Source organism: Channa argus, chromosome 14, assembly GCF_033026475.1.
Source record: "Channa argus isolate prfri chromosome 14, Channa argus male v1.0, whole genome shotgun sequence".
Classification (NCBI taxonomy): Eukaryota; Metazoa; Chordata; class Actinopteri; order Anabantiformes; family Channidae; genus Channa; species Channa argus.
In genome coordinates, this window is record NC_090210.1 from 26,384,425 (window position 1) to 26,409,050 (window position 24,626).

A 24,626-nucleotide genomic window follows, 5' to 3' on the forward strand; every position below is an offset into this window, starting at 1 on the left:
TAGTTTTTCCACCTTTTTATCGTTTCGTTTCATTGTGTGTGGTTTTTATTGTAATTAATATTCTTGTTTGTGAATCAAGTTTGTTGCTGCCAGGATTCCCCTGAAAAAGAGAATCTTAACGGCACTTTCCTGCTTAAAAAAATAAATAAAATGTTTGTCTCACAACAGCGGATTTGATATTTTAGGGATTTGCTTTCGTTTACAGGTTTAAAATGTATGACAGCATTTCTACATGATTAAGTATTATTTCCGCGGGTTATCGTGACTTGTCTTCATCACATTAAATACTCTCACTCGTTCATTAATGTTCACGCATTCACACCGACGCGGATCTGAAGAACAAATTGGAGGCGGACGGAACCACTGCAATCAGCTGACTGTCACTTTAAAACGCGTCCCCAACGCACACGTACGCGCACCTTCGCGAACACGCACGCGTGCACCTCCCCCTCCTGTCCGTGGCTGTCGACGTTAATCCGCATCACGGTGTCTGCAGTCATCATGGCGGAAATCAAATCGGGAATATTCGCTAAAAACGTGCAGAAGCGGCTGAACCGAGCGCAGGAGAAGGTAGGAGGTGATGGTGGTGATGGTGGTGGAGGGATGGAGGACAGATGGAGGCAGACAGGACAGAGATGAGGAGCTAAGGGAGACCCCAGGCCTGTGCAGCGTCTCCCCGTCTACGTCTAACGTCAATCTGATAATTCTGTTATTATTTGATCGATCTGAACCTGAACAAGATCAACATGATCGACATGATAAGATAATGATCCTGGTATGAAATGAAATCAGCTGACATAAGAAACATCATCAGAATTTGACGGAGAGCGTTCTGATTGGCTGAGGCGGATTAACACGGATCATCATTACGTTATATGTGTTGAAACACGTCAGTATGAATTTCATGTATTTAATAAATGACGTGAGGGGCTTTTGTTTAATTCAAGGTCGGCGGTGGTGGGGGGTCGTATGCTGTGCGCAATGACGCAATTCCTGACGCCAGACCAGCTACTTTATTGTTATTTATAGGAGAGTAGAGCAGTTATTTCTCTGCCTGTACAAATTACCTACAGGGCCATATTTTACAGGAAGTGAGTCTTGACAGCGAGGACCATTTGTGTGGTTAAAACTTTATTTTAATGTGTTTTAAATCTATGTCTCTGCTCTTGTCTACTGTTTGGGCAATTTACACCTCTTTCAAACAAATCAGCTGGTTCCTAGTGACGTGTGAAGCTGTAATTTTATTCTTCATGCTTAGGCAAATCATTAAAATCTTTACGTTACTTTTTGTCGTTGGCAACAACAGCTCTGGTTGGTACCATCAGGTTTTAAACTACATCCATAAAATCTAAGATTTTAATGTTCTCTAATGTCACTTGTATTCACAAAAAAAGACTTAAAATATAGGTATTGATTCATATGTGATATGGAAGAAAAAGTTTGGAAACACCTACATAGATGTATATTTCCATTATTTCACCTAGAGCAACAAAGTTGGGAATTAGCAGACGACTGCTCTATCTCCTGCGCCACAGTCGCCCCAGGTCAATTTGAACAAAAAGTTTTAAATCATTCACTAAAACAAAGACAAGAAACAAGAAAAGAAAAAAACATTTTAAGCCTATTTGAGCACAAAATAACCGTCAACTTACAATATTATGTTTTGTTATTCATTTACAACTATTTAGTTAAATAACACCAACTATCTCTCTCTCTCTCTCTCTCTCTCTCTCTCTCTCTCTCTCTCTATATATATATATATATATATATATATATATATATATATATATATATATATATATATATATATATATATATATATATATATATATATATATATATATATATAAAAAAATATCCATAAGTGTTTCCAAACCCTTTCTTGGAAGTGTATATGGTGTTGATGTTTTATAGCGTTGACCTACAAGTTTGATGCTAAAAATGAGCATCTGGCTTTAAAATATTTTAAATGATCATCCTCAGGTTCTGCAGAAACTGGGGAAAGCTGATGAGACCAAAGATGAGCAGTTTGAACAAGTTGTTATTAACTTCAGGAGACAAGAGGTGAGACATTCACAGACCACATGATGTTTGACTTTCAGCTAAAACCTGACTCAGAAAGACAACAAACACTACATATTTATTTAATACAAACCATGCTGAAGAGAATATGTGGACCAACCTGGTGTTTCTATGAGTCAACATGAGAAACAAAACCTCCACAGTAAAATCCTAAGAATTTGCTGCTTTCTCAATAGAAAACTGATGTTAAAGAACTCTTTCCTTTACTGACTTACTATTGACCCGAACCAACTGTACAGAAGGAATGTGTGCTGAAACGTTCAGTTTCTGTGACTTTACCAACTTGGACTCAGCCTCACCTGATGAAAAAAAAAACAACAACTTTGAAATAGGAAGTCCCATCATGTGTAACTAAATAAAAGGCTGATGTGTGTAATTAACCCTACCTGTGTTCCTTCAGTCTGAAGGCTCACGCCTGCAGAGGGAGATGAAGGCCTACATGTCCGCCATTAAAGGTCAGAAAAATCTCTCAGACATCATACTGTACATCTTACACAAACACTGTATGATAAACATGTTGGATCCAGCACTGTGCAGACATTTGAGGCGCTAAAAGTAAAAAAAAAAAAAGAAATACTGACATGAATATTCATAAGTCATTTTCAGTGATCATTCAGCAAAAATTAAATAAAATCAAGGGGCCTTTTTGACAACCATCTTAAAAAGAATGTAGTTTTTATAAATAGTCTTCCATTTACCAAGGTTTTCTTATTTGAGAATTTCATACACTGTAAAAAAACAAAGTCATACAAAACAATCAACTGACTGGCAGCAGCGGTGCCAAACAAAATACGTAAAATTAAGGTAAAATATCCTAATTTAAATGAGCAAAACCCATATATTTACAAAAGTTTTCCTTAAAAATGTATGGAGAAACACTTAATTTTTCTCCAAAAACAAAGATTTTTATGATTATAATCCTAACCTTCAATAAAGTGTTGCTCAAGACTGTAAAATAGCACAGAAAGCCTAACATGAGCAGCACGTTTGGAGAGAAACAGCAGTCACTATGCTGCATTTGTGTCTCCAAAGGAGATGTTAGGGTCCAATCCAAAGTGAAGGTCACCCACATTTTAGAAGCACTCAGATTTCAATACACCATCTCTGTGGCAACATGAATAAAGACAAGTAAATATGCTACAGGTTGTGTAAGATACAGATGACACAGTTGAAACACATATGGTGTAGACACAGTGTTAAACACTTTTAGTCCCCTCCCAAAGTACTGTAACTGCAAAGCCAATTAATCTATAGAGTTTAGCCAGCGCTAGCTTAGCATCAGCCTGCGGTTGGACGTAAACAGCGGTCAGAAACACCACAACGAACTCTCTTGGTAGGTAGAAGGGCCTGCATTTAAGAGTTATAAACTCCAGGTCTAAGGAGAAAAAGCGTTTTACGGTCTTGATTGATGTACACCAGTTATTACTCACTTATATACACACAATGCCATCTTTGTGTTTGCCAACGTCAGCTGTTTGGTCTGCTTGAAACACAGTCTTTTCCGCTAGCTTGATAGCTGCACCTGGGATGTTAGAATTAAGCAACATTTCGGTGAGAAAGAAAGCAAAGCTTCTCTGTCTGTTCAAGTGGGTCTTCAGTCTTATCTCTTATATCTCCTTGATAATGGACCAGACATTTGCAAAAAACATGCTTGGTAGACCTGGTTAGTCCGGCCAGTTCAGTAGCTTTTTATGTATGCAAGATTGCTTGGTTCGCTTTTGTTTGCTCTGCCACCACCGCCTGCATCTCTTGCTGCCTGTACCTGTAATCTGGGTAGGTATTGCAGAGCTCCTCCTGGGGAGCATACCGAAGCTGGAGGTGGAATAAAGCTCTATGCACTAATATCCAGTAACTTCAGTCTTTAATACACAATGTGAACTGAGCCCCCTTGCAAACAAGCTTTACTTGTAGTAAATAAACGCAATAAAAACAATGAAAGCACTAAAATGCAGCATTGGGTGAGAGTGCCTCAAGCCATCTTGCTTTCTTAGTGGAGCAAACTGCAGCATAGCTCGTAGGGCTAGCATGCTAATGGCTATGTACTGGTATGAGTAGTTTATGTACAATTCTCCCGCTCTCATTAGTGAAACAGTAAGAACCTTGCATGTTATTTCAGTGCATTTTTTGGTATGTTAACAAATATTGTTTTCTGAATACAAAAATAGGATTTCAATAAATTTTGCTGAGAGCAACAAGTGTTTCTCTCTCGTTATTTATCCTGTTAAACCGGTAATTTACATTTACCTACTGGTCCTGACACACAGGCCCTACAACATTTGCACTTTGTAAAGACCAGATCATCTGATATCAAACTCCTGGTTCTTTTCATTGTCCTTTAAGACACTTATTGATCTTTGGCTGCTGAATGAATTTGAGTTAATCAGATGCTTCTGTGGTGGATCTTATGCTAAAGTGCCAACAACGTTTACATGGTCCTGTATATTAGACATAAGTATACCATAAATAAAACATACAGAATATGCCATACATCATATATTTTAATTAAAGTCATAAAAATTAAGTGAGTATAAAAATGTCCATCAGCCGACTGGGTTTTTGTTTTTGCAGGAATGCAGCAGGCTTCCATTAACCTGACCCAGTCTCTGCATGAAGTTTATGAACCCGACTGGCATGGAAAAGACGACGTCATTACCATTGGGAAGGTTAGACTTAAAAAAATTAAACACCACAGCACATTACATACATATAAAACAGGCACATCAACTGCAGAGACAGGTGTTCTGGTCAGATATAGTGTCAGGCAAAGGCATGTTGTCACCTGGTTTCATATATTACATCATTATGTTCAACAAAATGAGTTGTTCTTTCCCTGCAGGATTGTGATGCCTTGTGGGAAGATTTCCACAACAAACTGGTAGACTCCATACTTTTGAACCTGGACTCGTACCTGCAACAGTTCCCAGACCTCAAGGCAAAAACATTTTGTCTTTAGTTACACAAACATTTTCGGGGTTGATGTAGAATTATGTTAAAAACAAACTTTGTGATGTTTCAGACTCGTGTGGCCAAAAGAAGTCGAAAACTCATCGACTATGACAGTGCTCGTCATCATGTTGAAACTCTTCAGGTGTCTGGGATGAAAACTGACCGCAAGATGATGAAGGTAACTTCACTGAGGTTAAAGGTGACATATACTAATATAATTCACCTATCCAAGTGTCATGACTCTGCTTCTATTTGCAGGCAGAGGAAGAGTTGAAAAAGGCTCAAAAAGTGTTTGATGAGTTGAATGCTGGGCTGCAGGATGAACTGCCAGTTCTCTGGGATAGGTAAAACATTCCAGCTAAAGGCAGCAACCTGGACATGCTGTCACCTTCCACCTCTGCTTTAGTTTGTACATCTGAGAATTTATTCTGTGGGAACATTAAAAAAATCACGAGTTCATTAATTATTTAGAGACAAATAATTACCAACACAGTTTTTTTTCCTTTCTGTAGCCGGGTTGGCTTCTACATAAGCACCTTCAAGAGTGTGACAAATCTGGAGGCAAAGTTTCACCGTGAGATATCTCTGGTGAGTTATTTACTAAAGCATTTACTAACAGTAAAACAGGAAAAAGGTTTGAGTTTTTTTAATATTGAGCAATTGAGAAAGGATCAGTCTGAGGCATCACAAACAGCAGTTTTGCAAACAATAAGGTGAGCTGTTAGGAACAACAGATCTCCCCTGAGTACAGTTATTTCTGTATATCATAAAATGTTAAAGCTCACATTTCAAATAAAGGCAATCAGAGATGTTGGACTTTTATCATAGAAGGATAAAAGTCAAGGACTCAAAGATAACTCTAGTCTACCTGTCTAGGTGTGCAGGCAGCTGTATGAAGTGATGACCAAACTGGGGGAGCAGCACTCTGACAAAATGTTCACGATCCAAGGAGCCCCGAGGTCAGTCTGAGTTTTGACTCAGTTTTGAGTATAAAGAGTTATTTAGAAAATAAAATGTAAAAAATATAAAGATCAGCCACAACATTAATATCACCCAGTGGGGGATGAGGACTGCATAGAGAAAATGGTAGGTAGGTGTTAGAACACACAGAGCTGGGTAGCCACAGAGCAGTCAGCCTTGGTGAACCCTGTCCACTACCAGTTGGTGTTTATGGTGTGGCTCATCTTTGTATGTTCTTTGACTGTTTGAATTTAAAAAGTTGACAAATAAAAAGAACACAAACTGCAGAATGTTAGAGTAAATCTACTTAATGTGAATAGGTAGCCAATGGGTCAAGTGTGGTGCTGGAGGCCGAGCGGTCGTCCATCAATGCCACAGTTGTTGGTTCAATCCCCGGCTCCTCTGGTCACATTTCAAAGTGGTAAATAGTAAAAGGCCACTTATTTAGTGCTATTATCCAAAGCCCTTTAAAATGTTGATTCCCATTCACACACCGATGGTGGTGGCTGCCATGCAAGGTGCTCGCCTGACCCACCATGAGCAACTTGGGGTTCGGTGTCTTGCCCAAGGACACTTTGACACATAGCCGGGACCATGGATTGAACCACTGACCATGTGGTCTGTGGATGACTGCCTTACCAACTGATCTACAGCCGCCCCAACGTGTCCTTGAGCAAGATACCAAACCCCAACTTAGTTGCTCTCTGTGAGTATAGGCTAGCTTCCCCATCTGTGTGTGTGTGTGTGTGTGTGTGTGTGTGTGTGTGTGTGTGTGCGTGTGCGTGTGAGTGTAAAGTCCTTTGAGTACCAAGAGGTAGAAAAGCGCTATATTCAATTCAATTCAATTCAACTTTATTTATAGAGCGCCAATTCACAACAAAGTCATCTCAGGGCACTTCACAGAATAAAGTCAAGATTATAAAGATGTATAGAGAGAACCCAACAATTCCCCCTGGAGCAAGCCATAGGCAACAGTGGAGAGGATAGACTCACTTTAATGGAAGAAACCTCCAGCAGAACCAGGCTCAGGGTGGACGGCCATCTGCCTTGACCGGGTTGGGGTGAGTGGAAAGTGAAGAGAGAAAAGAAAAGGGCAACGACAAAACATCGGGCAGGTTGGTAGGATGAGCTGGGGTGAGGTAAAGGCTCTACCTCCCATTCTACCTTTGGAAATTCTGGGAACCACAAGTAGGCCTGCATTCTGAGAACGAAGTGGTCTACTGGGATGATATGGTGCTATGAGATCTTCTATATATGATGGAGCCTGACCATTCAGAGCTTTATATGTAAGAAGCAGGGTTTTAAATTCTATTCTTAATGGGAAGCCAATGGAGAGAAGCTAGTGAAAGTGAAATATGATCTCTCTTGCTAGTTCCAGTCAGCACTCTTGCTGCAGCATTTTGGATTATTGCAGACTCTTTTGGGAGTTACTGGGGCATACTGAAAGTAGGGAATTACAGTAGTCCAACCTAGAGGTAACACATGCATGGACCAGTTTTTCAGCATCACATTGAGGCAGTATGCTCCTAATTTTGACAATGTTCCGTAGGTGGAAGAAGACTGTTCTAGAGGTTTGTTTTATATGTGACGTAAAGAACAAATCCTGGGCAAAAATAACTCCAAGGTTCGTTGCAGTAGTACTGGAGGCCAGACTTATGCCATCTAGAGTAACGATATGGTTGGACATCATATCTCTGAGATTTTTGGGGCCAAATACTATGACCTCAATTTTGTCTGAGTTTAAAAGTAAAAAATTGTGGGACATCCAGGCCTTTATGTCTTGTAGGCTCGAAGCTTTATTAACTGATTATTTTCATCTGGTTCCATAGATAAATATAGCTGGGTATCATCAGCATAGCAGTGGAAATTTATGGAGTGCTTTCTAATAATGTTGCCTAAAGGAGACATATATAAAGTAAAAAGTATTGGTCCTAACACAGAGCCTTGTGGAACTCCATAGCTACCCTTTGTGTTCATGGAGGATTCATCATTAACATGAACAAATTGAAATCTATCAGATAGATAAGATTTAAACCAACCTAGTGCAGTTCCTTTAATCTCAATTTCATGTTCTAGACTCTGTAATAAAATGTTATGATCAATGGTATCGGATTCAGCACTAAGATTTAACAGAACAAGTATAGAGATGAATCCATTATCTGAGGCCATGAGAAGATCGTTTGTGACTTTTACCAGTGCTGTTTCTGTACTATGATGAACTCTAAATACTGACTGAAAGTCTTCATACAAATTATTCCTATGAAGGTGATCACATAATTGTTTTGCAACTACTTTTCCAATTATTTTAGAAATAAAGGGGAGATTAGATATTGGTCTGTAATTGGCTAAAACACCTGGGTCAAGACAGGGTTTTTTTAAGTAGTGGTTTAATTAGCTACCTTATAGGCCTGTGGTACATAGCCTGCTTCTAAAGATAGATTGATGATATCTAATACGAACGTATTTATTAAAGGTAAAGCTTCCTTGAGCAGCTTAGTTGGAATAGGGTCTAGCAGACAGGTTGTTGGTTTAGATGAGGTAATAATTGAAATTACCTCAGAGAGATCTATGTGTAAAAAGCAGTCTAACAGGGATTTGGGCCTTAACGATGATTCTAGCAATGTTGTACATGAAGATCTATCTAATATTTGGAGGGAGGATCTGGTGAATTTTTCACTAACAGCTACAATTTTATTCATAAAGAAAGTCATATATAAGTGCAGACCATTTGCCATTACCAATCAAAAGGTAATGGTCACTATGGTTCCTTTTCAGTGATTCAGGACCACTACGGCTTGCAAGAACCCCATCTCCTCCCGAAGATGAGAGTCCACCAGAGAGTCCAGATGCCAGCTCCAATCATATGCTCCGCCCTATCTCACCTGGTCCACCACGGCCAAAATCTCCCACACAGGTACATCTGATCCTAACAGATAACAGAGCTACATCTCAGGTAGGAAGACCTTATAGACATTGATAGATATGAAAGATCATGTTTATAAAGTTTTAATTTAAACCAGATATTAATACTGTGTAAAAGTCTTGAGTCACCATCAGCTGTGTTGTCTTAGCAGAGTTGCAATGGCAATTTATATTTATTTTTAGGTCTAGGAAATATGTAAACAATATTAAAAAACTGAATTTCAGAAACAAAATGGATTCGGCAGGTGAAATTCAGTATTTTAGTCACACCTTTTGCACTTAGCACATCATAAATTCCTTTGGCCCAAGTTTTTTATCATTAGGAGTTCAGATAATAACTGTGGCAGCTATGGAATATTAGGATTACAAACTCCATAGTGTGAGCAATAAGATGATATAATCTGTACTGATGGTTCCTCCAAGTGATGTCATCTGGAGGTGTTTTTCAGCTAGAAGTAAAGATATATATTAATGTATAGAAATTAGAAAGCAGTTTAATGGTTTTCATTACATACAAGCATCAGTCTCCATAGGATTATGAATGTAAAATAACTTTGGAATGAAAACTACAGGTAATGTTCTAGTTAATATATATAACTCTCATTGTTGTTGATGTCAGATGCAAATACTACGTGTTTTTAAAAATTCTTGAGTAACATGAGTATGACTGTTAGATCTTAAGAATTTAGCACAGCAGAGTTTGTATTCAACTTTACTTTTTCCTCATCGCTTATCCCAAAACAGCTCTAAACCGCAGACAATTGTCCACCTCCACCTACCTGTGGTATTAGGCACTGTGTCAGAGAAGTTCAGGTAGTTCAGAGTATGAGTTCAGGTACAGAGGTGGAAACGGACCTGATGCCCGATAATGCTATTGACATCGGGACATCTCTAATCACTAAAATGCTAAGCGATTTTATCGTAACATTGATAAAACAACTAATCTGATGATGAACTAAGACTTGTTCACATTCCTGTATATACCATCTATAACTTTAATCACTATTTTTAGTCAACTTTTCAAACTTTACTGTAATTTTCTGTTTTTCTTTGCTGCAATAATGTGTGTTCTTGGTGAGTGCACATGTAACATCATTATTTTGTCATTTCTCAGTCTTTAACATAAAACAGACACAGAGAGAAAAAGCCACAGACAGACAAACACACACACACACACACACACACACACACACACACACACACACAAAAATCCGCCACAACATTAGCACTGGCGGCCTTACTAATGTGATTCAGGACCTTGATCAGCATGATCAATCTGAGCAGTCTGCAGCTACACAGCCACATACACAACTTTAACTAATGTAAAAATACTAAGCAGATCATCTACATATTACTTAAATTTTAAAAGTAAATGTACTCCACTACAAAAAAAAACAAAACAAACAAAAACAAAACATGTACAGCAATTAAATTTAAAAATGAGGGTCAAAGGCCAGTGTTGATTTTAACCACTTTTTTGCTGACATAATACATCAGCACTTAGATCATTGTATGTTTAGAAAAAATTCAGTTTTTGTATATTAAAATCATTAAAATCAGGTGTTAATATTGTTGTGGCTGATCTATATATAAACCCTAAACCTAACCCAGTAACGCCAGCACTGTAGAGTCAACACATGATGGTTAAATAATATCGCCTTGTACCTGGTTCAGGTCATGGATCTAAATTGAACCGTTGACATTCATTAGCTTTTCGCATGTTTGTCAAATGTGTGAAGTCATAGTGTTTTTAAAACACTAGTTCCCAGTTTTCTGTAAGACAGTTTTGCTGACATATATCTTCACACCTTCCACCTGACCCTAATCCAGCAGCTCTAATTCAGTTCCATAATGTATGTAGACATTTATTGTATGACCTGTTTATTATAAGTTGGACCTGTGCACAGGGTTTGCACTGTGGAAATAATTTTTGAGACTATCTTAAAAAATAAAATCACTATAGTCATAAAAAAATTGTAAATTTCACAATTTGAGATGTGAATCAAAAACGAAGTCCAAACAAACCAGCTGGCAGAAAAGGAGGATGAGTGATAGGTAGCTAGACTGTTAATGAGACAATGTGGAATAGTTATGGTGTGGCTTGATGGAGTGGGCAGACTGACTGCTGTGTGTGTGTGTGTGTGTGTGTGTCTGTGTGTCTGTGTGTCTGTGTGTCTGTGTGTCTGTGTGTGTGTGTAAACCAGATCAAGGTGACCAGGGGACAAAACAAGGTCCAAAACATGAATCAAAACAAAAACCAAATACCAGACATGGACTGTGACAGGTCATAGACCTATGGTAAAAACAATACTGTTAGTGACTATGATGATTTCTCTTGAACTCGATGTTGGGAACCAGCATTTAGAAATTAGCACCCTCCATCACAGCAGTAGAATAGAAACAGTAGAGTTATGAAACAGTCTCACTAACCCCCTTAACCTTAACCTGTAATGTGTCTCTGTCCTGTTTATGTGATCATGTTAATCAACATGTTGTGTTTGGCTTGTTAATCTCTACTATGGATTACTGAAGGATCAGATCATTGCAGTGGGTCAAGAGCTTTGCAGGAGTACACACAGAATTTAAAGCCATTTGAAACAATTTATTTTTGTTTTTCTCCATTATTACTTGTAAATTATGATCAGATGTTGTTTCCTATTACAGTGAATTATTCATTCTGATACATTCAGTACTAACTCAAACCCTTTCAGTAACCTTAAAGTGAATAGAAATGCATCAGAAATTATTGCTCATTTTCAACATTGATAACTATAGTAACTCTGATAGGTCAAGGTTAAGCCACATATATTATGCTGTGTACCACAGTTCTCTGAAATACTTTTCTATTGCATAAATGACGAGTCAGAGAGAACAGAAGGTCCATGACATGATCTGGCCCTCAATTAGCGCTGTGGCCCTTCCGGCCTTTGGACTTTTATTTTGTAGCATATTTTCCCCGCTTCCTGTTCCTAGTCCTTTCCTTTAGCTTTACCTTTCATTATACCTCATTATTGTTTGCACCTGTTCCCCTCATTATTTAGGTTCAGCTTTCCCCCCAGTTCCCTGCCAGATCATCATCTCTCTCCCAGCCTATATACTGTGTGCATGATTTACCTGAACCTAGCAATCCTGACTCCTGAGAATTGGACTCTGTTTTCCAAGCAACTTTTAGTCTGAGGTTTGGTGTGCTTCTGTTCATTTATCGCTTCCTAGTGTTAGTTTGGTTTCCCATTTGTACTTTAGATTTAGTGGGTTGCATTTTTGTTAGAGGGTTCTTAAGATGTGTAACTCATTGTTTTCTTTTACCTGTCGTGTTTTTCTTTGTTAGGAGTGATTTCTGTTTATTATTGATTATTTTACAATAAACATGTTTTTGTTTTGTTTTTTTGGATGTCAGACAGTGGAGCAAATCAGAATTAGATTTGGCTGTTGGTCATATTTGTAATGACTGTAGTTTCACCTATTAAATGAATACGGTACTGGCACTAAATGAGCCAGTGTCGAGAGATCAGCCTCGGTCATTGTTTAGAGTCATGCCTTATGCATGTAACATGGAGTGGGAGATTGCCCACGTGAAAAGCATCCTTAGGGGAGAAACTCCACTCTATTTCAGTGCACTCAGGAGGCTCAGTAGGATAGAAAATCAAATCACTCAAAACACTGTTTCTCACAGCTGTACATCTGCAAAAAAAATCGATTGATAGGTCATCAACACTCCCATTCATTCGCTTTAAATCCTCCCAGTCCAGAACAATCGGCATCACACAATTCATAGCTTTTTCATAATTGTATAGAAATAAATACAAACCACTGTGTAGTGTAGAATTCTGTCATCTTCCCAGTAAAGTCAAAGTTTCTTCATCCACCTTTTTTGATTTTGTATAGTAAAAATTATTGTAATTCAGAAATGGTAAAGGAGTGCTGTTTCATTCAATGTCTAATGTGTTATTGTAGCTTAAAAAGGGACCACCGGTGCCCCCACCGCCAAAGGTCACACCTACCAAAGAGGTGGCAGAAGAGCAGATCATTGACCTGTTTGGAGGAGAGTTTTTACCAGCACCTTCATCATCACAGGTCTCTGATCTCCATTAAAGTAACTGTGTTCATTAACATGGCAATTAGCAATTCCTACAGCAAAAACTATTCAATTTCCATACATTACGTGTCTGGCGAACTAACCTGTTTACACCTTTTAATTGTTGTCTGCAGCCCAATGAACGACCTGGAGAATCTCTTCTTGACATGGACTTTGATGCCTTCCAGCCAGATGAAAGTGTTTCACCAATACCACAGGTTATTTTCATTAAACACCAGCATTCACTCTTGCAGCATTTTAAAGCCCAATGTACAACTAAGCGTATGATTTGACAAAGTATAGACTGGAAAACATGATACATCAACTCAGATGTTATTTTTATCAATGTAGAAGAATATGAAAAATACATTGGTAACACTTGTTGGCCTGGTGGGTCAGTGGTAGAGCATGGGCCTGGGATGCAGAAGGCAGTGGGTTTGTATGTTGCCCCACCCAGCCACCAAGGGCAGCCCTGGTGCCGGTCCCAAACCCTATTAAAAATGGGAGGGTTGCGGCAAGAAGTGCATAAAAACACATGCCAAATCAATGTGCGTAATATGTTCTACTGTGGGACAACAGTAAGGGATGAGCTGAAAGCCATAGATTTGACTTTGGAAACACTTATGGAAATGGACTAGTTTTTAATCATTACTTTGAGACAGGATGCTCCTAATTTTGGCAATGTTTCATAAGTGGAAGAAGGCTGTTCTTGAGTTTTTTTTATATGTGAGGTAAAAAATAAGTCCTGGTTAAAAAACAAAAAAAAAAAACAAAGTTCCTCCTCATAGTACTGGAGGCCAACGCTTTGCCATCTAAAGTAACTTTATGGTTAGACAATATATTTGTAAGATTTTTAGGGTAAATAAAATAATTGCAGTTTTGTTTTCTGATTTTAGAAGTAGACAAGTACAGGATACCCAGGGCTTTGTGTCTTTTGAGCATGACTCAAGATTGATATATTCTTTGAGTATTTGTTTAATCATGTTGCCAAAAGGATACATGCATCAAGCGAAATATATCTGCTGTAGCACAGAACCCTTTGGAACTCAAAACACAAGCTATTCCTGCACGGGTGGTCACGTAATTGCTTTAAAACTACTTTCTCCAGGATTTTAAAAATAAAGGGGAGATTGGATATTAGTCTATAATTGTCTAAGACAGCTGGTTAAGGACGAGGAAATATGTGTTTCATTACAGCAACCATGTAACCATTTGGTACGTAGATTGGTAATAAAAAAAGATGGATGAAATTTAATATCGATTTGTCAATTAAGGGTCCTAAAACATCTTTAGGCAATCTAATTGGGATGGGGTCTAAGAGTCATGTTGATGGTTTAATGGAAGCATTAGGTAAAGTTCACTCAGTGAAATCTAGAGACAAGAAGCAGTCTAAGGGATGTGGTCTTATAAACTGGTTGTCAACTACCTGTGGGATACAATCAAGGGAATCTGGTGAATTTCTATCTAATAGCTACAATTTTATTTGTAAAGAAGCTGAGAGTTGTGGGAAAACTAGGCTTAACAGAACTATGGCTCTTAGAAATCAGTTGTTTCTTAATTTCCTTTTATTGATAATGAATAATAGCAGTTCTGGTGTTACAGAGGGCTTTTTAAAATAATTAACTAACTTTGCTAAGCAGGACTTTTCTAAATTACCATTTGCTTACCAGTTTTTGGGAAACCTATTTTAAGCTGCAGGTTTGTGAATTGTATCCTAGAGATGCCACCTCATTTTTTTTAATCACAGTTCATTATCACAACCACTGCGAGTTATGTTTCATATGCAGCTTAGTGGGCAAATGATCAATGGCACACAGCACACTAGAATAAGAGGCAGAATTTCATGTCCTTTTTTTATTTAACTGAGTTTATTTTTTTGTTTTTGTTTTTTTAAAATTGAATTGACATGAAATTAATCGGAAAATGCTCCAAAATTCCCACTCTGTACAGAAGAACATTTGATAATCTGTATGAAAGAACTTTTGAGCCACATTACCAACTATGTGCTTTGTCCTTTCAGACTGCTGTACCCTGGGATATGTGGTCGGTAAGTTTGTTTACTTACTTACTTACTTACTTACTTACTTACTTACTTATTTACTTATTTATTTTTTTATTTATTTATTATTTTGATGGATGAATAAAAATGTGTTCTAACCCTAAAAATTATAAAATACAGTTAAATATTATTCACTTTTTTTTTAAAAGGCAAACACCCCAACAACTCAAACTGTAAGTGTGTACACACACACACACACACACACACTTCTCCTGCCCTGAACAACAAAATAATCACTGACTCATTCACTTAACTTGACTTTAGACCTTATTTATTGGTGACAACAGAGACAACACTGATCATCCCGATTTCGTTGTACTGTATATGTTCATATTAACTGTCACATTTTAAAATTTCACTTACAGAAAAAGGTGAATTATATTAATGCAAAAATGTTTCCTACCGGTGTTTGTCATGTTTAGTCTTGTCATTATTATTTTGTCTTATTTATCCAGAATTCACAAATAAATGTAAAAGCTAAAGTTTAACTAAGCTAAAAACTGAGACGAACATCTGTTTGTCAGTCATGAGCACATCTGTGGAGGGGTTCAAACTTTAACCCTTTCTTCCTGCCTTTCTCTAGCAGGCTGCAGATGCTGGTTTTGTTGCTGACTGGTCTGCAGACTTTGGTGCAGAGTCAACAAATGGGGATGCTGCTTCAGGAGCAGAAAGCCCTGCTTTACCAGGGGGCCCTACTGAAGGGTCAGAGGGGGCACAGTTTGGGGCTCAGGGCTGGCCCCAAGAAGATGGCTGGCAGCAGGGTGGAGACACAGCTATATCTCCTCTGGACACTGACCCAGCCACAGCAGCTAAAGATGAGGTTAGAAAATTGGCCTCTCAATCTGATCCCAACCTTCATCTCTCTGAGGCTGATGAAGAAGAGGCAGGGCAGACAGATTCAGAAGGTTTAATATGTCAGAAAGACCACAGGAAGTTCACACCAGGACTTGTATTCATTAATGAGTATGGTTCACAGATTGAAGACAGCTCAGTGGAAAGGGGAGACAAATGTTCGAGGTCTCCAGAGGGCTCTGGGTCTGAATATGAGACTGCTGAAGAGTGGGGTGATGGTGGTCAGGGTGGAGGGTGGGCAAGTGCCGATGATGAACTTTCAGAGGGATGGGTAGGCCTACCTGAGGGTATAGCAATAGTTCAAAATTTTTTAGCAGACAGTAAAGAGCAGCACCTAAAACAAAAGGACACAAATGCTATTATTTCTGAAACGCTTGGAGGTGGTGCATTTGATTCTGATCCTTTTTCTGAAATGCAGGGAGGAGGTGCATTTGATTCTGATCCTTTTGCTGAAACACCATTTGGAAATGAGGGGGGTGCTTTTGGGTTATACCAATATACTGACATATCAGGGGAAAGTGGATTTATGGTGCATGGGCATGGAAATAGTGGGTGGGATACAGACCCCTTTGCCAACAGTTTCCCAGCAGCCTCTCCATCTTCCACGTCCATGTCCTGGCAGCAAGTCAGTGACAGTAGTGACTTCCGATCTTCTTTCACTCAACCAATGTCTGCGTCTGTCTGTGGAACTGCAGTAGATGGAACTCAAGGCATTAACGTTCAGAGAATTCACAAAGAACCAGAAAGATCAGATATGTCCGAAGATGAAGCAGCAAACCGGAGGTTTGGAAAGTTATACCAAGAACTAGATACAGAAAAAGAAGAGGTACCAGACTTTCTCCACTCTTCAGTGTGGTAGATTGGCTTTGAGTACATTAGATATCAATAAACTCCCTCTCCTGTCCTCTACCCTCCCAAAGAATGAGAGAAAAATTGAAAGTAGTTTTTAAAATGTGAATCCCAGCCTGAACTCCTCCTGCCTGTTTTCTCTGTCTGACCATGACACACTTTGTTTTTCCACATCAAATCCATGTTCAGAAATAATTTCAGATGGAGTAGGGAGAGAGAAAAGAGAAAACAAAATTTCTGGGGATGGGGGGGTCATAGTACTGTAGGTCAGTACAGGGGTGAAGAGAGACATTTTATAAAAATTATACAAAATGGATAAATTGTCATCACTACTTGATACTAGTGAAGAGCAGAAAATTCAACCTTTGTCTGTGTGGAAAAAAAAAAGTCAGAGGTCGCAGCAAAGAGTTTGAGTTTAACAAAGCCTTTTTCCTCTAAATGCCCTGTCTCCTTTTCTCCTAATGCCCCATCTGTTTAATGTTTTGGGGTCTAGTTTATAAACCTCCTATCTATTTTTGTCTCTTCACTTTATCTCTCTTTCTACAATGATTTCTCAGTGTTTTAACGTTGATGTTAAATTTTGTTATGTCTGGATGTTGTTTTTGAAACAGAACAACTCTTCTTTGTCACACATGCTAACTGAAGGATACAATCGAGCCGCCATTTTTTGCTGATTTTGATAAAATGGTGAGTATAAAGTTGAAGTTTAACATTTGCTGTAAGGTAACATTATTGATATTATATTTCCTTAATATTTAGTAATTTCTTTTATCCAAAGCATAATTCGGTCTATTGCAAATCACACCACTGGGATTTTGAATTCAGACAAAGGGCTAAGGGGCAGGACACACCAAGCCCATGTCACAGAACTAGCTCCAAACAAAACCAACTGCTCCACTAGGTTTTCACACCACTTTGGCTAACCACACAGTATATAAGTGTTTTTAATTGAGGATGTGTCTGATAAGAAGTTACAGTACTTGCACAAACTGTCCTGGCATTGGCAATACCGTTGTTTCTTCTTGAGCACCAATTCACTAGGTGTTCACCCAATGAAAGTGGGCTCTTTCACCAATGGTTTGACACTGACAGATGCCGATTCACCTCATTAAATTGAGCAAGAAGTCACCGGCATAGTTCTGACTAGTGGCAGTGATGTGGAACACACCACAAGGACTAGACCAACAGACGCAACTAATTGTGTGTCTGGGAAAGTTTGGCTTGGTGTGTCCCATCCCCTACAGAACCCATTGTGCTTTTTTGTATTTGACACAGCATTTGGCAATTTCCATTTCAGCTGATTATCAAGCAGAGGAAACTGGAAAGGTTATAATTCAGTATTTTGCGCAGTCAGAGCCATATGGCATTGGATTTTAAAACCTCCTTTATGGTTTCACTTTTTATGCCTTCCCACAATATTTGCACACTGTCCTCATCTTTCAAACCAATTGAAAGTCTTAATTTTAAAAGTGTTGAGTTAGGGGGAACTGTTCAATAAAATTGCACACATACAATCCAAATATAATGTGGTCTTAGTGGTGCTCATTTAACTGTACGCATTTTCTGTGTGCTTGCATTCATCTGAGTATGCATGATAATTATGTGCTGGCCTTCACCTTTTTTAATATATATATATATATATATATATATATATATATATATATATATATACACATACACACACACACACACCTGTTTGCATTGCTAACCCAATTTCATTCTGTTTTAGGCATTGAATAAAATGTACTCATCTTGGAAATCATACTATCCAGCTTTATTGTAAGAAAACATTATTTAATTTGGGGGATTTCACTCCCAGCTGCTATTTATAGGGCTTCATCTCTATTCATCCTAGCACCTTACCTGGTCTGTCATTTCTGATGCTGCATTGAAACTTTACCCAACTACTACCAATGTCACGCCCCGTCAGGAGTCCAGGGGGATTTCCTCCTGTTAGGAAACCCTGGGACAGATCCAGAACATGTTGGATATATAATATATCTTATTCTGGATAAGTAGAAGATAATAGTTGGACAACTGTGAATAATCTCTGTTCTGAAAACACCTCGTCTGGCCACCCACCCTTAGCATGGATCAGTTGGAGGTTTATATATATATATGATATTTTTGATTGGTCCATTTAGACGTGGACAACCTCACTAAGGACAGCATTGTAAGGGCAAATCCACTAATTGTCAACTTAATTTCTATGGCTATACTTACATTAATACTTCTAAACTTTCGTCTGACTTCTCTGTATTAAAATATTTCTCTGCCTCTAGCTTAAAAAAACTTTCTGATGACATCGCCTGGAAAAGATTTTAATCATTAGGGGTACAGATGGTGTCATATGGAGGGGCTCTGGAAAAGCAGATTGACCATGATTACAACCTCCATAGTAGAAGCAACAAGATGACATAATCTGAACTGAAAGTCCCACCATGTGTTGCATTTTCAGCTAGAAAAAGAGGGATATTTTAATATAGGGAAGTCACAGGGAAGTTTAATAGCATTTATTTACATGTACTACCCAAACTAGATCCAAAAGGTTAGTTCGATAACAGTTGAGTTGTCTTTTAACAGGATGTCATGCACCCTGTCAGCAGCCAAAGTGCTACATTTTAATGTCAAGGGGTTGACCACTCTCTTTCTCTGTCAAAAGGAAAAATTAAATGCAGAATCATCTAAAGAAGCTCAGACCTCAGAGACACAAGCTGCTGTCCCAACAGAACCAATAGAGGAACTGAACGTATTTCCAACTGAGCAAATTGGTGGTGAGGAACCTGTCCTCACCCTTCCAAGAGGAAAGGTGGAGGAAACTGTAGCACCTCCTTCTGGTGAGGAAGAAACTGCAGAAAACTCTGTGAGAACAGAGGAAGACGAATCTGTTGTGAGTGGACATGTTGATTGCTTATCTTTTCTCAAGTAGCATTATCACCATCAACAAGAATACTATGATTAACATCATTATGAACTTTATGGTCACCATTTTGTCATATTTCTAATTTGTTCACAGTGGGATTCATACATAAAATCAAGTCAAACCTCTTTCATTATTCAACATTGTTGTTTTAGGAAAAATTTGGAAATTGTGAAACTTCAAAGTCTTTAGGATTGAGTTTCAAGTGAAAACTGCTGACTGTGTTTGACCCCCAAATTATGTATTTCATCTTCCAGGCTCATGCATTTGTACAAGCAGTGACAGAATTTAAGGTTTGTGTGGTTGGTCCTGCCTGTATGTCCACTAAATGATTTTATTTCTTTGCACAGTCGCTTGTTAAATCTCCAAGCTCTGAAAACACAGAATTGGTTGAGGTATGTTGCAGTTGGTCTTTGTCATTTATCAAGAATTTGTAGAATTTATCACTCAGCTAATTTTTTAAAAAGGTATTTTGTCCATAGATTATGTGGTAAGTGTAAATTATGATGTAACTGTAAAATCTAATCAATTTGTATGCACACAGATTCCTGCCGCAGAAGAAAAAAGTGTTTCAGCTGCTCCATCGGTAAATATCACACAACCTTTCTCGTTAGCCGCAATGTAACAGGACTTACTTCAACACAATCTGTGATTTGAAGTTCTCTATTGCTTGATAATATATCTCCAGTGTTGCATCTTCCACATTTACAACCTCCCAAGTCAGGTTACACGAATATTTCTTTAAGACACACAGGCTTTCTTAGTTTATAATCAGGTTACTGGGATTTGATGTCTGTGCTCTAGCTGTGCTCTAGCTGTGCTCTAGCTGTGCTCTAGCTGTGCTCTCTTGTCCTCCAGTAGCACAGTGGTGAACCTCAGTGTAGACTTTGGTCAGCTTCACGTGAGCGTTACTGCCTTTTTAACTCTTGGTGAAAAAGCTGACAGAGCAGAGTCACACAGCAGATTTAATCCACAAATTTCTTTGCATTGGTTGGTTATTCATGCATTGGTTGGTTATTCAATTCAATTCAACTTTATTTATATAGCACCAATTCAAAACAAAGTCATCTCAGGACACTTTACAGAATAAAGTCAAGATTATAAAATTGTATGGAGACAACCCAATAATTCCCCCTGGAGCAAGCCATAGGCAACAGTGGAAAGGGAAAAACTCCCTTTAAGGGAAGAAACCTCCAGCCCAACCAGGCTCAGGGTGGCCGGCAATCTGCCTTGACCGGGTTGGGGTGAGTGGAAAGTGAAGAGAGAAAAGAAAAGGGCAACAACAAAACATCGGGCAGGTTGGTAGGACCAGTAGCTGCACGCTGGAAGACACACAGCTTCAAACCCAGAGACACCTGCAGAAAGGAACAGAGAGAGGGACACAAGGACAAAGGATAGGCTGCTTGGTCCTTTCTAGGCATCAGAATTGCTGTTAGTGTAACAGCTCCAGGAACCTTTGCTTCTACCTCCTTATTGGAAAATAGAAAGTGAACGTTACTCTGCTGTTATGCTAAAAGCCAACAGCTGATTCTGTAGCGACGGGGATAGAGTGTAAACACAGAAATAAGAGTTTCTCCCATCAGTGGTTTGTGGCAGGCCAAGGGGGCCCTTAGAGCATATCCCTATGTTTAGCTAAACAGGTAACAGTAAATGTAAGATTTGTTTGTTACGTGCAGGAAAAGATGCCGATCCCCTCTGTGGTCATAGAGCCTGCCTCTAGTAATGAAGGTGATGATGACCGTGACGCAGACATCATCTCTCCCATTGCTATCAGTGACAATGGTGTGAACACTGAAAAGCAGAGCATTAAAAACATGAGTCCATCTGTTGCCGTGTCAGGACAACCTGTTGACTTTCTGTACAAGGTGGGATATAAATCCTTACCATACTCCATGTGTTGTCCACAGATGTGATAATGGTGTTCATGTTTGTACAGGTGGAGACGATGCATGACTTCGAAGCAGCAAACTCAGATGAGCTGGAACTAAAGAGAGGTGACGTTGTGTTGGTTGTTCCAACAGCTTCATTAGAGGATCAGGTGAGAACATCTATGAAGGTTCAACAGCTTTTGAACAGAAGGGATTAATTGAATCTTAACCATGTGTTTGTTGTTGCTGCAGGAAGCTGGGTGGCTCACAGGGTTCAAAGAAAGTGACTGGTTAACGCTTGGAGCAGCGGCTCAGAAAGGACTTTTTCCTGAAAACTTTACACAGCGACTGCAGTAAGAAGTGTATTTATGGGGTGAAAACATTGAAGTATAGGCCATCTAGTCTGGATCCAGGCCACTGCATGTCCTAAAACTACCCTTACAATTTTCTGCAGCTGTGTACTGGACAACAAAAGGTCCCATGGATTAAAGTCTAACATACTAAAATCGAAAGTCACAGTTATAAATTATGGATCTATTCACAGCATTTCACGAAGTAAAAAAGCATGACGTGATAGTATGCTCAATCTCTCCTGAACTTGATAAAACATTTGTTAATAAACTAAAAACAATCACTCACTTTACAACAAATGTGGTATGATGATGTTGTTGCTCTGCTGTGAAATAAACCAGAACCTGTAGTGCTGTAATATGTCTTTTAGCGTAACAACAAACTTCAGTTTGTTTTATCCCCAAATACATTATCTGTTTAGTTTAAGTAATTTATGTAACATGGTTGGTTGTGTTTGATGTGTAATTTCATATTGATACAGAATACTCAACGTATAGTGTGATTATGTGAGCATTGACCAGTGCACAATTTTTTAAAATTATTTTTAAATGTTAAATGTGTGCAGGTCACTCACTGATATTTAGCAGCAAATTATAAAATAATGGTAAATGGCATTAAATGAAAGGAGCAAAGAGAAATTACCCAGCATAAAAAGTCACAGTACATATGTACAGTGATGTGTATATGTATCTAGAAAAGTTATGTTTTCCACAAAGAGAATTTGAAGATGAGCAGAAAACACTTGTATATCATCATTTATTTGAATGTTTGCTCACATGCAAATGAATTAAGCAATCCAATATGCAATCAGTGTTGTGGCCAATTTCCAAGTGCCCATGTTCTCACTTCTGTAACTATGTTAGTGTAGTTGTGAATTGATGTATAAGCATTTGTGATGAAAACATCTTAATCATGAGTAAATAAAGTACCAATCAGAAAATTATCAAATTTGTATTTGATTTATTGATTCAGCTTTATGTTAATTGATGAAAAAGGAAAAGGGAATAATATTCATTGAATCATGATTTTGTGGTGTTGTTCATGACAATACTTTGAGTAAATTTTGTAGAAATTGTCTTGAAGACCCTGATTTTCTAAGTGCTCCAAATAAGGTCTTAGGGAGTTATTTGAAGTCCTCCTCTTTTGTGCAAATTTGGAATGTTCATATATTAGAGATTCAATAATGAATATGTAAGTATGCTTGGGTAAAACCTTGATTTGAAAAAGAGGACATGTGTATCTCTGCCCTTAAAATAAACATACATACTTTTCTAACCCTGGTCGAAGATGAACAAGGAGAGGAGGAAAGTGTGTTCATAGGCAGAGCGAGAGGAGGAAAGCTAAGAATGTAGGACTAACAGTAGGGACTTTAAATGTGGGGACTATGACAGGGAAGGCTAGACAGTTGATTGACATGATGCAGAGAAGGAAGGTGGACATACTGTGTGTCCAGCAGACCTGGTGGAAAGGTAGCAAGGCTAGAAGCTTAAGAGCAGGGTTCAGGTTGTTCTACCATGGGTCAGATAAGAAAAGAAATGGAATAGGAGTTTGTGAGGAACGTACTAGAGGTAAATAGAGTATCAGACAGGTGGATGAGTCTGAAGCTGGAAATTGAAGGGGTGATGTTCAATGTTGTGAGTGGTTATGCTCCACATGTAGGATGTGAGTTAGAAGAGAAGGAGAAATTCTGGAATGAGTTAGATGAAGTGATGCAGAGCATCACCAGAGGTGAGAGAGTGGTGATTGGGGCAGATTTCAATGGACATGTAGGTGAAGGGAACAGAGGTGATGAGAATGTGATGGGCAGGTTTGGTCTTCAGGACAGGAACGCAGAAGGACAAATGGTGGTAGATTTTGCAAAGAGAATGGAAATGGCTGTAGTATACACTTTCATCTAGAAGAGGCAGGAACTTAGGGTGATGTACAAGAGCGGAGGTAGAAGCACTCAGTTGGACTACATCTTGTGTAGACGATGTAATCTGAAAGAGATCAGTGGGTTAGGGTTAGGGTTAGGTGAAATGAATTTATCTCGATGACTCTCCCCGCTTCGTCCGTCGACTGGGCGGTTTGGAGTAGAGAGTCAAAGGCATGGCACGGGCCGACGCTTGTCACTCTGGTTCCCTGATACTGTGTGCTGTCTTCCTAATGAAAAGATGACATTGTGTCCTTGATTTCTGGTAGATTTTTGATGAGTTTGTTGTGGGACTGGTCAAGTCTCTGATGCAGATTTTGATGAAGTTTTTGATGAAGTTTCACTGGTTCTCAAGTCGATGTTTGCAGGCTGGTCAGTAATGGTGGTTTGAAGAGCAGTTGACAATGGGGAGGAGACTCTCCAGATTTAAGACAGCCCCCAGGAGACCCTGAGACAGCTATACTTTGAGTTGAGTTGAGTAGATTTTTGGTGGGATTTTTTTGTGTTGAAACTAAGTTTAAAGACAGCCCCCAGGAGACCCTGAGACAGCTGTGCTGTTTTAGAGTGCAGGGTTAGGGTTAGGGGTTAGGGTTAGGGTTAGGGTTAGGGGGTTAGGTGAAATGAATTTATCTCGATGACTCTCCCCGCTTCGTCCGTCGACTGGGCGGTTTGGAGTAGAGAGTCAAAGGCATGGCGCGGGCCGACGCTTGTCACTCTGGTTCCCTGATATTGTGTGCTCCTGGATCTTTATGTAAACCATAGATTTGTGACTTTATATTTGGTATTAGTTTTTAGGTGGGTTTTAATTAAGTTTATTGTGTTTTCAGGAG

At 38.8% G+C, this 24,626-nt stretch overlaps 1 protein-coding gene across 5 annotated transcripts; it reads left to right on the forward strand.

Moving 5' to 3' along the window:
• The first annotated feature begins 413 nt into the window (after window positions 1-413).
• On the forward strand, window positions 414-22,832 carry amph (amphiphysin). Of its 5 annotated transcripts, none has more exons than XM_067474840.1 (22): window positions 414-570; window positions 1,984-2,064; window positions 2,483-2,537; window positions 4,651-4,745; window positions 4,919-5,014; window positions 5,099-5,206; window positions 5,287-5,372; window positions 5,541-5,616; window positions 5,905-5,987; window positions 8,764-8,941; window positions 12,865-12,984; window positions 13,120-13,203; window positions 15,006-15,032; window positions 15,194-15,217; window positions 15,628-15,864; window positions 17,391-17,432; window positions 19,408-19,635; window positions 20,016-20,060; window positions 20,210-20,251; window positions 21,342-21,530; window positions 21,602-21,703; window positions 21,786-22,832. In XM_067474840.1, the coding sequence occupies exons 1-22, from the start codon at window positions 502-504 to the stop codon at window positions 21,888-21,890; spliced, it is 2,172 nt and encodes a 723-aa protein (XP_067330941.1). In that variant the 5' UTR covers window positions 414-501; the 3' UTR covers window positions 21,891-22,832. The 5 variants fall into 5 exon arrangements, with proteins under 5 accessions (XP_067330941.1, XP_067330942.1, XP_067330943.1 ...); XM_067474841.1 differs by having other exon boundaries at window positions 8,764-8,902; XM_067474844.1 differs by lacking the exon at window positions 414-570 and adding an exon at window positions 590-889.
• Window positions 22,833-24,626: the final 1,794 nt, after the last annotated feature.